The sequence below is a fragment of the Lucilia sericata genome, unplaced genomic scaffold, assembly GCF_015586225.1.
Source record: "Lucilia sericata isolate MDLA Ls3-8-SP2 unplaced genomic scaffold, ASM1558622v1 Contig000006F_arrow, whole genome shotgun sequence".
Classification (NCBI taxonomy): domain Eukaryota; kingdom Metazoa; phylum Arthropoda; class Insecta; order Diptera; family Calliphoridae; genus Lucilia; species Lucilia sericata.
Window position 1 is genome coordinate 731,266 of NW_023994047.1, and position 18,525 is coordinate 749,790.

At 29.8% G+C, this 18,525-nt stretch overlaps 2 protein-coding genes across 14 annotated transcripts in view; one reads left to right on the forward strand and one right to left on the reverse strand.

Moving 5' to 3' along the window:
• Positions 1 to 18,525, forward strand: part of LOC119601645 (alpha-ketoglutarate-dependent dioxygenase alkB homolog 7, mitochondrial) — a 118,425-nt gene that overhangs the window by 41,907 nt on the left and 57,993 nt on the right. The gene's annotated exons all lie outside the window — the stretch shown is intronic.
• LOC119601592 (voltage-dependent T-type calcium channel subunit alpha-1G) overlaps positions 1 to 18,525 on the reverse strand; it is a 98,036-nt gene that overhangs the window by 39,597 nt on the left and 39,914 nt on the right. For 9 of the 10 annotated variants that reach the window (XM_037952636.1, XM_037952621.1, XM_037952652.1 and 6 more), the window contains exon 3: positions 2,038 to 3,366. In XM_037952636.1, coding sequence (XP_037808564.1) covers positions 2,038 to 3,104 — 1,067 coding nt within the window. In that variant the 5' untranslated portion in view covers positions 3,105 to 3,366. Of the gene's footprint in view, positions 1 to 2,037; positions 3,367 to 8,479; positions 8,529 to 18,525 lie in introns of those variants that run through there. The other variant, XM_037952630.1, reaches the window with a different exon arrangement.

The following is an 18,525-nucleotide window of genomic DNA, read 5'->3' on the forward strand; positions in this document are numbered from 1 at the left end:
TTTCTATATAGTATTCACCGTTAATCAAAGACAATTAAGCCAAATAGCAGACATTTGCAAATCAATAACAAATGTTTTCTCTAGAGTCAATGTTTGTGTGTGTGTGTGTGTGTAAATAAGAGAGCAAGTGTTTGTTTGTGTATGTCAGCCAAAATATGTATTAAATGGCATTATCGAACAAGAGTAATAAATAGCCCTGGTTTAATTACCGTACACAAAAAAATCCTTTACGAGTATATAGATTTAATATGCGTTGAAAGTGGTGATTGTGTGGTTGACCATATTCTAGGCTTCCAATATGTGTTTACCAACATTAAAGCTCAACGTGGCTCGTTAACACGAAAAACCCAAAATGTAAATTAAAAAAAACTACCAAACTACCCTATTCCTTTCATACAGAAAATTACAGTATCGATGTATATTTAAATAATGACCATGATGTGCTGATTACAGCAGCACTTGATGCACAAACATTTGCAATTACTTTGTATGGTAAATGGGTTACGTGGGATATAAATATGTAAAAAGTAAAAAAAGGTGGGGGAAAATTAATGAATTAAAACACACATTTTCCTTGACAGCAGCGGAAACTCAAGGACCTGAGATTTTAAAAATATTTATAATTACTATCAAAAGTAACATTTTTCAATCGCTAAATTTCTCAATAAAACAAACTATTCCAAAGGGATTAATGTTTGTTAGTTTAACAAGGGCCTGCTTAGGAACAAAATTTTCCTAAGTTTTATTTATGTTCTTTTTGCCTACATTAGGGCGCATGTTTTGCAGATTATTCTTTAATTTATGTAGTGTTTTTCTTGGTTTTTATGGAGTGCGCAATTTCCGTTACAACAACCATTTAGATTATCTCCTTAAACAAAACACAAACTTAACAAATAATCAAATCCTCAACTTAAAATTACATTTTGAAATACACCAGCTAACAAACAGGATACTCTCTTAAACACACAGCCATAGAAATACTTTAAAACCACTGACGTTTTTCCTCTTACACACACACACAGACAGACACTTACTTTATATGATGATGAGGAGTAGTATTCACAGTTGGGCTAATGAGCATCACTTAATACGCTTTAATCCTTTTTATTTTTGCTATTTTGTGCACAGCTGGTGGTGCGACTATAACTTTTTAGCATTTTCCTGCAGTTAAACAAACTGAATATGTATAAAATAAAAAATATAATATAGAAAAATTATATAAAAATATCTACGTACAGAAACGTGACAAAACTGGAGAATTTAAAGTGGCTTGAACTGTTGCTGTGGCTTAATTTTTAATTTGTTACAAACAAATAACAACGACAACAGCAACAAAATAATAATTGTGATTTACATAAGATATAAAAATGTTTACATTCTAGTAATGAAATAAATATAGAGCTTAGACTATATTAAAAAATGCTGCGTAATTTTATAGGTCAACTATAGTAACATTAAACATAAACTGAACTAGAATTGAATTAGAACTAGAACTGAACTAGAACTGAACTAGAACTGAACTAGAACTGAACTAGAACTGAACTAGAACTGAACTATGTTTACATTCTAGTAATGAAATAAATATAGAGCTTAGACTATATTAAAAAATGCTGCGTAATTTTATAGGTCAACTATAGTAACATTAAACATAAACTGAACTAGAATTGAATTAGAACTAGAACTGAACTAGAACTGAACTAGAACTGAACTAGAACTGAACTAGAACTGAACTAGAACTGAACTAGAACTGAACTAGAACTGAACTAGAACTGAACTAGAACTGAACTAGAACTGAACTAGAACTGAACTAGAACTGAACTAGAACTGAACTAGAACTGAACTAGATCTGAACTAGAACTGAACTAGAACTGAACTAAAACTGAACTAGAACTGAAATAGAACTAAAACTAATACTTAGACTTGAATTGATAAAATTTGAAAGCTTGTGTTGCAAATAAAATTTTTAGTAAAAATATGAAATTTTTCCGAAAAAAATAAATTGAAAAAAAAATTGATTTTTTGTTTAAAAAAGGATATGGATTGGTAATCAGCATTAGACACCAATTCCTGGGTGTCGTGTCTTGCGAGAAATACTTTAGGGCCACTTCCGGAAAGCCAGGATACGGTAAATTCGGTTCACCCGATGATGTGGACGAATCACCATCATCAGAACTACAGGAGCCATTACAACTGGAACCCGTCGATGAGCCTGAGGAGGTGGATGATGATGAGGACGAGGAGGAGGTTGCTGTTGTATTTTTACTTATGCGTCTCGAACGACGGCGACGATGTCTGGTCGTCTCTTCCGTACTTTCGTTGGCTATACTCACTCTCTCGTCGTCACTGCGTTCGCGGGCATTTTTCTTAAGATTACTAGAAGACCTGTTTTTAATTGTATTCGAGTTTTGTTGGTGGGATTGTAAGTTACGTTGAGAGGCTGTTGTTGGAGGCTGTTGCTGGATATTAGTTGATGATGATGCATCACCTGTTTTGGGAGCCGCCGTCATATCACTCGTATTGGTGTAGGGATTTTTGGGAGACGCCGCTGCTGCTGCTGTTGAAGAGCCAGCACCAACGTTGCTCCCTACATTTCCTGTTGATGCTTTGGCACTTGAGGAACTTGTTTTTCGATGGCGATGGCTGCTGCGAGATCCATTATTACCAGTGCCGCCGCCACCACTACTACTGCTACCACATCGTCGATGTCTGGCCTCTATGCCAGAATCTTCATTGGAATGCATTATATTTGAGTTTGTACTGCCCGTACTTGAGGATGTTTCCCTTAACCTCGCCCTTGTGGCAGCATTAATGCTGCTACTTCTCGCCCTATCTGCCCCAGCCAGAGAATCGTTATCTGTGTTATGCTGTTTGTGGCTTTTCTGCCCATTGTGTTGCTGCTCTAGCTGGGAAGCAGCTAAAGATCGTATCTCTATGGCTTGGTTTGATGTTTTAGTGCCCTCAGCATTGGCATTCAAATTTGTGCTGTTTGCTGAAGTCATTGATGGTGTTGTTGTCGTTGTGTGGTTATGGTTGTTGTTATTATTGTTGTGGTTGTTATTGTTATTTCCATGCTGGTTCTGCTCCTGCACGGAGGAGTGCAACATTTTACTTAAAAGGGACTTTCCAATGCCGTCAAACACACACACAAAACTACTACTACTGTTAAATTTTTTTTTAACTGTTGCAACTATTTCTTTTTTCTAGCATTTGTTGTTGCTGTTGTTGTTGTTTTGGCCAGACTGTAGTGCTTAGTTTAAACCGAGCTAAGTTTGCATCCAGCCTCGTAATGTTATTGTCATTTGACTATCAAGTACAGCGAGCCAGGCAGCACGACCATCTTTTTTATCTATATGCCACACAAAAGAACTGAAATGAGAAGAAGAATAGAAAAGCAAAAAATGATGAATACAAAATATTTACATTGAATTGTTTAAAAGAAGAGGAGGAGTACTCTAATACTTAAGGGCTTTACGAGTAGATTTAACTAAAATAGAAAAAAAAAAGAAAAACTACCAGCTACATCCAACTGGTGATATTTCAAATTCATCATATTCATGATAACGCTGGCAAGTGGTCGTCAACAACACTTGTCCACTTGAATTCATGATGGAAATTAATGTCTTTCACAAATGTGTCTGTCCGTCCGTTCATTCATCCGTCCCTCTGTCTTTCTGTTGTTGCTTTGTGAAATATAAATTCATGTTAGTGTAGAAGAAACGAGTTGCAAACATGCTTAAATAAACCCTGAAAACTTAAAACTAGAACGAACAAGGAAACATTTTTCAAAAATACATAACGATGCTTTTGCTGATGATGATGGGAAACTTTCCATTAGACTCATTCTTAGGTATCCAAATCTATCTATCGAACTTACACTAACAAAAAATTTATTGTCAGCGCTTAAAGCTGGGCACGAAACGAAGAAAAACTTTTTGCACGAATTCACAAAAATCTTATAATTTCATCCTTGTGATTTTTAACGTCAATATGAGTGAGAAATTGTTTTCAACTTTATTTTTGTTTCATTTTTAGCATTTGAAATAACGAACTGTTCCACTATCCCATTGAATTCATACAAAAATTATACACATATTTTTTTTTTTGTGTTGACTCCCTAGTTTTACCTTTTGCTTAAGGATCTCTAACGATTTCGCAGGGGAATAAATGTGACTGAAAGGAATTTTTGCTTAATTAAATATTTTTCTGCACCAGAAACAAAAAGAAGTGGAAAAGTTAATTTTCCCCTTTTGGCTCGTAGAAATGAGAATAATTTCAAGTGGTTATTTGAAATTAATTTTGTTTTTGTTCAAATCACAACTCGGACCCTTTTACTAACGTGAAATTTTGGGTACGAAAAGAGAGTATATTAAGTTTAAGTTTGGATATGGGTTTGTACTGTTGTGAATTAGAACTGAACTAGAACTGAACTAAAACTGAACTAGAACTGAATTAGAACTGAACTAGAACTGAACTAAACTGAACTAAAACTGAACTAGAACTGAACTAGAACTAAAACTGAACTAGAACTGAACTAGAACTGAACTAGAACTGAACTAAACTGAACTAAAACTGAACTAGAACTGAACTAGAACTGAACTAGAACTGAACTAGAACTGAACTAGAACTGAACTAGAACTGAACTAGAACTGAACTAGAACTGAACTAGAACTGACTAGAACTGAACTAGAACTGAACTAGAACTGAACTAGAACTGAACTAGAACTGAACTAGAACTGAACTAGAACTGAACTGAACTGAACTAGAACTGAACTAGAACTGAACTAGAACTGAACTAGAACTGAACTAGAACTGAACTAGAACTGAACTAGAACTGAACTAGAACTGAACTAGAACTGAACTAGAACTGAACTAGAACTGAACTAGAACTGAACTAGAACTGAACTAGAACTGAACTAGAACTGAACTAGAACTGAACTAGAACTGAACTAGAACTGAACTAGAACTGAACTAGAACTGAACTAGAACTGAACTAGAACTGAACTAGAACTGAACTAGAACTGAACTAGAACTGAACTAGAACTGAACTAGAACTGAACTAGAACTGAACTAGAACTAACTAGAATGAACTAGAACTGAACTAGAACTGAACTAGAACTGAACTAGAACTGAACTAGAACTGAACTAACTAGAACTGAACTAGAACTGAACTAGAACTGAACTAGAACTGAACTAGAACTGAACTAGAACTGAACTAGAACTGAACTAGAACTGAACTAGAACTGAACTAGAACTGAACTAGAACTGAACTAGAACTGAACTAGAACTGAACTAGAACTGAACTAGAACTGAACTAGAACTGAACTAGAACTGAACTAGAACTGAACTAGAACTGAACTAGAACTGAACTAGAACTGAACTAGAACTGAACTAGAACTGAACTAGAACTGAACTAGAACTGAACTAGAACTGAACTAGAACTGAACTAGAAACTAGAACTGAACTAGAACTGACTAGAACTGAACTAGAACTGAACTAGAACTGAACTAGAACTGAATTAGAACTGAACTAGAACTGAACTAGAACTGAACTAGAACTGAACTAGAACTGAACTAGAACTGAACTAGAACTGAACTAGAACTGAACTAGAACTGAACTAGAACTGAACTAGAACTGAACTAGAACTGAACTAGAACTGAACTAGAACTGAACTAGAACTGAACTAGAACTGAACCAGAACTGAACCAGAACTGAACTAGAACTGAACTAGAACTGAACTAGAACTGAACTAGAACTGAACTAGAACTGAACTAAACTGAACTAGAACTGAACTAGAACTGAACTAGAACTGAACTAGAACTGAACTAGAACTGAACTAGAACTGAACTAGAACTGAACTAGAACTGAACTAGAACTGAACTAGAACTGAACTAGAACTGAACTAGAACTGAACTAGAACTGAACTAGAACTGAACTAGAACTGAACTAGAACTGAACTAGAACTGACTAGAACTGAACTAGAACTGAAACAGAACTGAACTAGAACTGAACTAGAACTGAACTAGAATACTGAAACTAGAACTGAACTGAAACTGAACTAAGACTGAACTAGAACTGAACCATAGAACTGAACTAGAAACTTAACTAGAACTGAACTAGAACTGAACTAGGAACTGAACTAGAACTGAACTAGAACCTGAACTTAGAAATGAACTAGAACTGAACTATAACTGAACCTGGAACGGAACTAGAAATGAACCTACCTTGAACTGACTAGACTGAACTAGAACTGAACTAGAAACTGAACTAGAACTGACGATAGAACTGAACTAGAACTGAACTAGAACTGAAACTAGAACTGAAACTAGAACTGAACTAGAACTGAACTGGAACTCAGTATAACGAAAATAGACTCGTATAGAATTGAAAAATGTCAAGAACAGGATTTTGACTTTTGCCCAACCTATGTCAATTATAGCGTGAATTTAGTATTCTATATATTATTCCCATTTTCGCCTCATTAATTTTCGCTACGTTAAGAAAGAAACTGTGATTGTTTTATATTCATTTAATAAGGGAAGAGTTTTTGTTTCTATATTTTTTTGTTTTCTGTAATTTGAAGGTAGTAAAAGTATTTGTTTTAAGCAAATTTTTGACATTGAATTGTTGTTTTGGATTTAGTCGTCGTTCGCATTGTTGTTACAACATTTAAGTGTAAGAATTTTGCTAATTTTTGTTTTTCTATTTATATTTTTTTCTTTTTGAAAAACAAAAAAAAAAAAAAAAAAAACTTACAAAGTATTATTTGCTTTTTTGTATACTTTAGTCCCGCGTGCTCAATTACAGTTGTTGAAAGTTTTATTAACTTTTTAGGGTAAGAATTTCACAGTTGATGCTTTGAATTGCTTTTTAGTTTAATCAGTTGTTGCGAAATACAACGAAAAAATGAATAGAAAAATTAGAAAATCTGCTGCAAATTAAGTGTAATTGAATGTAAAGCTTGTGTACATAGATTCATGGTAATATTTGGTAGGGGTGGGGAAAGTTTTATAAAGGTATTACCGAAAATAAAGTCCAGAAATATTTGGACACAAAAACCTAAAGTTTTCTTTTCTTGTCTTGTTTTTCTTACAACAAAGGAAATCCTTGAAACTTTTGAAAAATATTTCATTATTATGAACATTCTTAGTTAATTAAAGAAAAATGTTTTTTTCCTGTTACTTAATTAAAGTTATGAACTTATGACCATTGACCTTTTTATATAAAATATAAATTTTTTGTAATAATTTTAAATCAAAAAAGTCTAAAATTTTAACTAATATTTTTTGCATGATTTTTTTTTTTTGGGAATTATCCTTAAAATATATTTTCTTAAAAGGTATTTTACATTAAAAATCCATTTTTTATTAAAAATTTTATTTAATTTTGTTTGTTGCATAAATTTCATTTATTTTTAGCATTTATCAAGTCAAGGTAAAACAAATGTAAAAATTAAATAATATAAATTGCTTGTAATATATATTTAAATTACATACAAAGGTAACCCCAAAAATATAAAGCTAATTTTTCAAATTTTGGAGGCACTTGTATCATGATTTATGGCCAAAAAGCAAATTAACATAATTTCACATTAAAACATGTGTATTTTTGCCTGTAATTTACAAAAAATGTTCACAAAACAAAACGTCATGGCAGGACAGACAGGCCTAGGGATTTGTTTAACGGCAGATGGAGAAAAATTAAATATTAAAATTTTAATTTCCTTATTATGCGAAAAAACAATTCTTCGAATTTAACTAGAAACTTGCAAATGAAACTAAATATTTATATTTTATAACAAACTGAGTTAAAATATATTAAGGCTTTAAACTTTTACCGCTTACTATAACAATTACTCAAATTTTTTGCAGTTTATAAAATCACTCATTCGTTATTGCCAAAGGTCAATGACACAAACAAAAGTTGCTCACATAAAAAAAAAAAAATAAACTGAACTAAAACATTTCATATTTTTTTATCAGCTTTTTGTAAAAATATTTTCTCATATTTTTTCTTGCAAACAATTTGGGCCAAAAACTACATATCAAAAGGAATATGTACTGAATAGAACTGTAAAAAAAGTGGTTAAATTTTCAAGTGAATTGTTTTGCACTCAATGAAATTTCTGTTGTACACAAGGCACTTGAACAGCAAATGTTTCCTCTTCTTTTTTTGGTATTCTGACATCTTTTGAATATGGAAAAATTAAAAGCAAAAATATGAAAATATATTCAACATACCTACAAGTAAATTTGTGTACGTTGTCTAAAGGTAAAAACAAATACAAGTGCTTTTGTATAGAAACAATTACATTGCAATATTGTTTCTCTCTTTCTCTGATCCTGCCTGGTATATTTACTCTAGCAAAATTTTTTTAATAATAACCTTGATAGTGTTTTTTTCTCAATACCACCCTCTAACAGGATTTTTTATTTGTTCTTATTATTAAAGAGTAAAAATACTTATTTTTCAATACTCTTACATTTATGACAGTACAAAGCAATATAAACAAATAGTGAATGTTGCTTTTTTACTATAAGTATGCACTTTGATGAATTACTGCAAAAAAAAAAAAAAAATACGTTAAAAACAAGTTAACCTTGAAACTATACCATCTATTCAAGTGTCCTGTTGGTTGAAAATATAGTTTTTCTTTTGGTTTTTCATTATTATTTTTTTTGTTGCAATAAAATCCATTAAATCAATAAGGTTATTTTTCCTAGCAGGAATGCAATTTTCTAATGCGTTTTGTGGTTGGTAACACAACGACAACTAACAAACTAAATCAATAATTTTAATAATACACCACAAAACGGAAAAGTTTCTAAACACTCTTATACACACCATAATGGTAAATGTCATTAAAAACTAAAAACACTAATAGTTCGTTTGGATAAAATGTTTTAATCTGATTGAAAAGTTTTACTAATGAAATGTAATTTAGTTTTAGTTCCGTTCTATTTCTATTTCTGTTTTAGTTCAGTTCTAGTTCAGTTCTATTTCAGTTCTATTTCAGTTCTAGTTCGGTTCTAGTTCAGTTCTAGTTCAGTTCTAGTTCAGTTCTAGTTCAGTTCTAGTTCAGTTCTAGTTCAGTTCTAGTTCAGTTCTAGTTCAGTTCTAGTTCAGTTCTAGTTCAGTTCTAGTTCAGTTCTAGTTCAGTTCTAGTTCAGTTCTAGTTCAGTTCTAGTTCAGTTCTAGTTCAGTTCTAGTTCAGTTCTAGTTCAGTTCTAGTTCAGTTCTAGTTCAGTTCTAGTTCAGTTCTAGTTCTCTAGTTCAGTTCTAGTTCAGTTCTAGTTCAGTTCTAGTTCAGTTCTAGTTCAGTTCTAGTTCAGTTCTAGTTCAGTTCTAGTTCAGTTCTAGTTCAGTTCTAGTTCAGTTCTAGTTCAGTTCTAGTTCAGTTCTAGTTCAGTTCTAGTTCAGTTCTAGTTCAGTTCTAGTTCAGTTCTAGTTCAGTTCTAGTTCAGTTCTAGTTCAGTTCTAGTTCAGTTCTAGTTCAGTTCTAGTTCAGTTCTAGTTCAGTTTAGTTCAGTTCTAGATCAGTTTCTAGTTCAGTTCTAGTTCAGTTCTAGTTCAGTTCTAGTTCAGTTCTAGTTCAGTTCTAGTTCAGTTCTAGTTCAGTTCTAGTTCAGTAGTTCTAGTTCAGTTCTAGTTCAGTTCTAGTTCAGTTTAGTTCGTTCTAGTTCAGTTCTAGTTCAGTTCTAGTTCAGTTTCTAGTTCAGTTCTAGTTCAGTTCTAGTTCAGTTCTAGTTCAGTTCTAGTTCAGTTCTAGTTCAGTTCTAGTTCAGTTCTAGTTCAGTTCTAGTTCAGTTCTAGTTCAGTTCTAGTTCAGTTCTAGTTCAGTTCTAGTTCAGTTCTAGTTCAGTTCTAGTTCAGTTCTAGTTCAGTTCTAGTTCAGTTCTAGTTCAGTTCTAGTTAGTAGTTCTAGTTCAGTTCTAGTTCAGTTCTAGTTCAGTTCTAGTTCAGTAGTTCATAGTTCAGTTCTAGTTCAGTTCTAGTTCAGTTCTAGTTCAGTTCAGTTCTAGTTTCAGTTCTAGTTCAGTTCTAGTTCAGTTCTAGTTCAGTTCTAGTTCAGTTCTAGTTCAGTTCTAGTTCAGTTCTAGTTTAGTTCTAGTTCAGTTCTAGTTCAGCTCTAATACAATTCTAGTTCAGCTCTAATACAATTCTAGTTCAGCTCTAATACAATTCTAGTTCAGTATTAATTCAATAGATTATTTTTCTCTTATCATGAATTCACTAAATCAAAAGACAAAGGTAGAATTGTCTGAGTATTTATTTAGAGTATAATTAAAATGTATTTAAGTTTTTCGTTTCCATCTGTATGAGTTCTTTCTTTCCAAAGCTTAATCTACACAGAAAGAAAATATGTGTGAGATAATAATATAAATAAGAAACATAATAATACAATTAAATGGAATATAATGTTGTTATCTCTACTTTAATTCAATTATTTGTTGTCATCATTTTTAACATCCCTGAGGTATTTGAATTACTACACACGAAGAAAAAGGAAACAAAACTCATACACACTCGAAAGTCATACACAAACATACAAATACATGCTTAATCAAACCAACAACTACAACAAACAAAAACAAAATGAAGAAAAATAAATAAAACAAAGATTAAGCATGAAAAACCACGTTCATTCATTCGCACACATGCATGCATGTACATTAAAATGTGGTTAAAAGGGAGATTGTACTTTATTGCGAGTATTTTTTTCAATATAACAAATCTTATAAATATTTTTGTGTATTCATCAGTAAACAGGGAAAAAAATCTCAGCAACTGCTATGAAAATCCCCAGATAATTTCCCATTTTTTCGCATTCGAAATTAATATTTATGCTTCTGAATTTTCGTTTTTTTTTTTTTGCTAAGTTCCCGTTGGCATTAGTGGAATGAATACCAAAACAATATTAATACAAACAGAAGATACAAATTTAAATATTAAATCACAAGTTTTCTCTCTTTAGTTATGCCCAGTTTGATTTTCATGCTGATTTCGTTTTTGTATTCCCTCCAGAATTTTATAGTTTGAATTTTATATTCGTATTTTTTTTATGTATGCTTGTCGATGTTAGTTGGAAATTATTAATCTGTTATGGTTTTGAAATAAAATAAGAAATTAATTCAAGCATGTGGTAGTAAATGGCTTTATTTGCTAATTCAATGTCAACTTTTCTTGAATTTTCTTAAGGAAAAAAATTTTACATAAATTAGTTAAGAGACTAAGTAGCATTATATTAGATTATTATTAATTAGATTTTGAGTACTAAAATAAATCTAATGTTTATAAATAATGCTTTTAAATGAAAATAAATCCTGCAAAGTATGTACATCCTTTAGATTTATTTAAAAAAGCTTTTTGTTAAGATGACTTGATTAAGTTATTAAACATACATATGTATTTTATTTACTCTTAATTTAAACTAGAACTGAAATAAAACTGAACTAGAACTGAACTAGAACTGAACTAGAACTGAACTAGAACTGAACTAGAACTGAACTAGAACTGAACTAGAACTGAACTAGAACTGAACTAGAACTGAACTAGAACTGAACTAGAACTGAACTAGAACTGAACTAGAACTGAACTAGAACTGAACTAGAACTGAACTAGAACTGAACTAGAACTGAACTAGAACTGAACTAGAACTGAACTAGAACTGAACTAGAACTGAACTAGAACTGAACTAGAACTGAACTAGAACTGAACTAGAACTGAACTAGAACTGAACTAGAACTGAACTAGAACTGAACTAGAACTGAACTAGAACTGAACTAGAACTGAACTAGAACTGAACTAGAACTGAACTAGAACTGAACTAGAACTGAACTAGAACTGAACTAGAACTGAACTAGAACTGAACTAGAACTGAACTAGAACTGAACTAGAACTGAACTAGAACTGAACTAGAACTGAACTAGAACTGAACTAGAACTGAACTAGTACTGAACTAGAACTGAACTAGAACTGAACTAGAACTGAACTAGAACTGAACTAGAACTGAACTAGAACTGAACTAGAACTGAACTAGAACTGAACTAGAACTGAACTAGAACTGAACTAGAACTGAACTAGAACTGAACTAGAACTGAACTAGAACTGAACTAGAACTGAACTAGAACTGAACTAGAACTGAACTAGAACTGAACTGGAACTGAACTAGAACTAAACTAGAATTGTATTAGAATTGGGTATAATTGAATTACAACTGAACTAGAACTGTATTAGAGTTGGGTAATTCGATTTAAAAAAGTACTAGTTTCATTTATCAATCAATTTGTTCATTTAAATATTTTTTATCCTACCTTCCCCTTTTCAACCCATAAAAATTCATAAATAAAATTGAAATAAAATCGTATACACATGGTTTTATTTCATTTAAAAACTGTCGCCATTTGACATTTGCATATTAAGCGACATGGAAGGAAGAAAATACAAAAACAAAGTAGAAAAGTAAATAAATTCTACTTATGGATTTTCCTTATCAAATGAGTAAGAAAATAAGTGGCGCCAGCAAATATGCCACACATGTGAGACACATAATACAGATTGTTTAATATACAAACATATACATACATACACGCAGGATAAAAGAAAAAAAAAAAGAAACAGAACAACAAGCATCACACATACATACATACGCATAAACGCTGAAAAATGTAAATTGATATCAATATTAATGTATGGAAAAATAATATTGAAAAAAATAGAAAAGAAAATAAGCAGATGAATTATGACTGAAAAAAAAAAATCAATTAACAATGATCCTAGGAAGCTGTAGTAAAGCAATTTTTTTGTAGAACAATTTTTTTTAACAATATTTTTTAAAGTTGTTTATGGTAATTAAATTAAATAAATTGTGTCAATTTAATATTTCTAAGAATTTTTAGCTAAATTTTCGAGCTTTAATCTGGCCATTTAAATTTATTATTTCCTACTTTTGTATGTGTGTTTTGTCAAAATAATAAATACATGTGTATGTTATAAATATAAGACACGTGTATTTATACACAAACAATTTAAACAATAAATTATAACATTAGCGAACAACAACCAACAACAACAGAAAAATCAATAATATTTATTATATCTTCAACATTTATTATAACAAAAACAAAGATGCTGATATTAGGGGAATTTTGAATTTTTATAGAGTTTTGTTTTCTATTTGATTGTTGTTTGTTTTTTACCTTTTATGTCACTACAAAAAATATGTATGTCATTAAAAAGTTATTTAATACCTTTATTAAATAATATTTTTTAATATTTCATTTAGAATCTTTTTTTAAGTACTTTTCTTAGAAGACAGTTTTAAATTACTTCCGGGAAATCATAAAAGTTTGTCAATTGATATTTGAGCTGCATAATGGATAATTAAAATGAAGTTTATGATTGAATTTTTTAAATAATAATGTCAATTTAATGGAAAATGGTAACGACATTTTTGTTTCTATAGCTTTATGCAAAATTTAAATAAATTAAATTTGAACTTTGACCCGTTTGAAAAAGAAATCTTACAAATTTAACTTAATTATATAGTTTTTTTTAGAATAATCTTTCTATAATTATATTCCGTTGAAAAACCTAACTTTTGAAATTTTCTTTTGAAATTTATTCAACATTTTCTTAAAATAAAACACACATCTTAGTCCTTGAGTGCCAGTTGAGGAGCTTATATTGTTAGTTTTCTTTATAAAAAAACAATTTAAGACAATCTCTCTTTTTTGTTTAAATATTTAATTTGTTTTTTTTTTCATTTGCTATTTTATTTAAATTTTTTCTTGAACAAGAAAAAAACCACATTATATCACCTTTACCTTGAATGCAAGCCTAGTTTGACATGAGTTTTTTTTTTGGGGAGGCAGGTGATGGTTGTAGGTGTTGTTGAATGTTGTAAGTTTATAAATGAACATGTAGTAGGAGTAAATATTAGGAAAACCATAAGTATACCTACATAAGTATGTATGTATATTTACCTACAAAACAATTCATAATTTAGTCCTCTTATTTTGTACTATATATTTTTTTTACTCATAAGTTTGTAGGTGATTTTAGGTTTTTTTTTGGTTTAAGTACTAAAACATGATGATGATGTTGAAGAAAGAACAATGGTAACATGACAACTGTCAACTCAATGTCACAGCATGAGCTAAATACAACAACTGTTACTAGCACTATAACATTTTGCTTTAAATGTTAGACAAAAACAAAAAAATCCTACAATATTTATATAGAAAACATATTAGATTTACATACATATGTACATTTCTACATGTCATCAAGAAATTGTTGTTGACCTTTTCAACATACATACATACAACCCCCAAAAAAAGCAACAACAAAAATAAACTACAAAAAAATGAATAAAACCTAAAATAAATACAATTAACAATATGTATAAATAAATGGTTTTCAACATATAGAAACATTCCCTGTAGTTTTGTCAAAGACAAAATTTACACAATTTTTCTACAAAAAACTTTTAGAAAAAAGCTTTCTACTTCAACCCTAAATTGGAAGTAAATTCTCATCTTCTCTAACCAGCTCTAACGAAATGCTGTCCTCATTTCATTAGTCAAGTAACTAGTCTACTTCTGCATTACCGGGCATATTTATTTAGGAAAACCTGCATGAATGTATTTTAGAAATGTGTATGAACTTTATGGTATTTGAAATGCCTCCTTGTGTGTGTATTTTTTTATATTTATGTTAGTATATATTGAATGTGTCATTTTTAACAATAAAACAGTATTCAATTAGTGTTTATGAAATATATTTATTTAACCTAGAAATATATTTTTTTAATGAAGTTAAAAAAAAGGCTGAAAGTTTAATTTTTTCTGGGAAATTTCGAGAAAAATGCAAATTTATTGAAATAATATATATTTGATAAGCCAAAACTGAAAATTTCTTAGCTGAATTAAAAATATAACACAAATTGTATAGAGAAATTAACTTTTTTTTTAAATAACTTAAATATTTGTTTAGCTGAATTGAGTATTGCTCAGCTGAATTAGAAAAAGCTGAATATGAAAAATTATAAAGCATAATTTTTATTTCTTAAAAAATCTTCAATTTTTGTTAGCTGAATTGAAAATTTGCTCAGCTGTATAAGAAAAATATCAAGAATTTGCAAGCGTAATTCTTTAATATATTAAAACCTTAAATATTTATTCAGCTGAATTAGAAATTTTCAGCTTAAGGAGAAAAATATAAAGAATTTTCAAGGATAACTGAAAAATTTTTCAAAATTCCTTAATTTTTGATCAGCTGAATTACTAATTTCTCAGCTGAATTGCACGATTTTTATTAAAAACCATGGAGTTTATCCAAAAAGTGTTATTTTGCAAAGTTAGGTTGTGCTGAATTGTAAAATTTTTCAGCTGAATTACGAAAATATTAAGAATTTACATTTTTAATTGACTTATTTTCTAAAATATTACAATTTTGTTTAGCTGAATTGAAAATTTCTCAGCTGAATAAAGAATTTACAAGAATATTTAACTTATTTTCTAAAATCTGAAAATGTTTATCAAGCTGAATTGCTAATTTCTCAGCTGAATTGCAAGATTTTTATTAAAAATCATGGAGTTTACCCAAAATATTAAGAATTTACAAGTTTAATGGACATATTTTCTAAAATATTATGTTTTTGTTTAGCTGAATTGAAAATTTCTGAGCTGAGTAAAGAATTTACAAAAATATTTTACTAAAATCTTAAATTTTAATTCAGCTGAATTGCTAATTTATCAGCTGAATAGATTTTCGTACATCTAAATTTTAAATTTTTGTTGTATGACAAACTTAAGATCCGCTGAATTGTTAAACTTTTCAGCTGAATTCAAAAAATTTAAAAATTTACAAGTTTAATGGGATAATTTTTCAAAAACATTGTCTTTGTAATCAGCTGAATTAAAAATTTCTTAGCTGAATTGAAAATTTACAAAGAATTTTTTAAGTAAAATATTACCAAGCTTTAAATTATATAATTTTTATTTAGCTGAATTGGTCTGCTTAACATTTAAAATGATTTTATATGTGCATATGTATGAGAAAAAAACCTTCAATTTTAATTTGAAAAACACTTAACTTTTTTTATATACATTTTTTTCATTATACATGTATGTTGCTGCATTTATGACTCGTATATCCTGTTTTTATGATTTCCTCCTTGAAATATAAAAACCTTTAAAAAGAAGTATTTTTCCACAATTTTGCACATACATTTTTATGAGTGTAGCTTACAGAAATTGTTGTATTCTGTTTTATTTTTTTTTATAACATTTAAATTGTCAAAACTTTATCTCTCAGGCGAATAAAATCTCTCATAATGTTTGTACACTGGGCTGTCTATAACATAGAGTAGGTGAATGTGTGTGTGTATGTGTGTCTGTTTGTCTGTCTGACTGTTTGGTGAGATTCTGTGTACGCATTTGAAATTTTAGTTTCCTGCAAATTGTCATTTTGTCATGCAATAAAACTGACACATTCAAGTATTTTGACAGTCAACGTGAAAATTAATAACAACAAATGCACATACTACATAAAATGTTTGCATGTATATGACACATTTGCCATTCAGCCAGCCCCAATGAGTTTAAATTGTTGTCAGAAATGAAGTGTAGCGTGACTGTTGTAAAATTTATGCTCGCCTTCGTAAATGTTCAATGTATAGGAGCATAAGTATAAAAAAATAAATAAATATTTTATTTTATAGTTGGTGGGAAAGAAGAGAAATAATAAGTAATTGTGCAGCATTATTGCTTGCCTGCCTGCCTCTTTGCTTGCTTTCCATTTAATGTGTCAACGTTAAATATTCAGTTGTCATTTGATTTTTCTCTCAATTTACGTTTAAGAAAATTTCTGTCAAGTTGCTGACAACACTCGGTAAGTGTATAGTAATGTTGATTTTTTTTAACAAATAAAATCTGTGCCAATGATTTTTTTCGAATTTTTGAAAGGGAGGGGCATTATTAAGAAGTTTTAGAAATCATAAAATTATTGAAGAAAAACTTTGTCTGATTGTCGGTCAGACAAAAAGTTTCAAAATATTTTAAATGGCTTATAAACTCAATTGTTTCAATGAAGTAATTGGTGTTCAATCTTCATTTAAATTTTTGTCTGATTGTCGGCTAAACCAGAAAATGTGATTATTTTCCATTCATTTAAGACTTTCTTTAAGACTTAAAAAAAGCTTTTTAAAAGCTTTTATTCTTTCAAAGATTTATTTTCCTTTCAAATGTACTATTTAAACCCTGACCACTTTTTTAACCTTTTACACAGTTACAACAAAAAAAGAATATAAATATATACATATATATTTGATTGTTTATGTGTGTGTATCATTTGTATAATAAATAATTAATATTTACTTGATTTGTTTCATTTTACTTTTAACATTCGTTGTTTCTTGTTGTGTTTTGTTTTCAAACATGACCATACATGACCGTACAAAACAGCAAAAGTTCAAGTAGGGTTGTGTTTGTGTTCTGGTTAAAAGGTGTTTGTAACTGTGTTGTCTATACCTACATAGATATGTATGTATGTATGTGCGAGTTTTTTTTTTTTTGCTTTTGTTTTTGTCATTGACTTAAATTAAATAGCAACTTACGGCAATGAACACATGATGACACACATTTTCAGTGAGACAACACATATACCAACCAACCAACGGAAACGGATACAAATAAAGAAGAGAGAAAGCCTATAAAGGATGTGTAAAACAACAGCAGAACAGAATGAGATCAAATACAATAGTAGTAACGACAAAATAAAAATGTTAAAGCAAACAAAAAAAAAAAAAAAAATAATAATAATGTAGGTTTATATGTTTGTTAAGGAAGAAGGAAGTTAGAATGTTTTATTTTTGGTTTTGACAGAGAATTTGTACGCTACAGTTTTTTCATATGATAGGTTAGTTTTATATCTTAAAGGGAAAAGTAAGAGGAATAAGAGCCTGCTATTTAAACTAATGACAACTTTTTACAACTAGAATGCTTTTGAGTACTTGTGTGATAGCCAAGGCTAAAATAAAGTACTTTTTTAGCAACTTTAATAAATAAAATGAAACAGGCTGAACTGTTTCATTTTATTTATTAAAGTTTTATGCACTCTTTCTGTTAAGTAGGGTATTTCAAATGAAAGTAGTCTCATCAAACAAAATATAAATGTCAACTGACATTTGAAACGGAAGCACTGACATGTGCTAAACGCAAGACCAACTTGTATAAAACAAATCATTTACTCTTACACATACATACACATAAAAGTGTAACTGAAAAACAATATGCATTTGTTTGTATGTAAAAACAGAAGTGAATATGTGTTGATGATGACCCCAATTTGTAAGTGACATTTTTTATACATTTTTTTGCCAGAACTAGTGTCTTTGTGAAATTGTTTTTTGTTATTTTTTTTTCATAAAAAATACACTTGAGTTTTGTAAAAGGATCTGTCATTTAAGACAGCAAAACGTAAAATATTTAAATGTTTTTTTAACATTTTTTTTGTAGTTGGCAA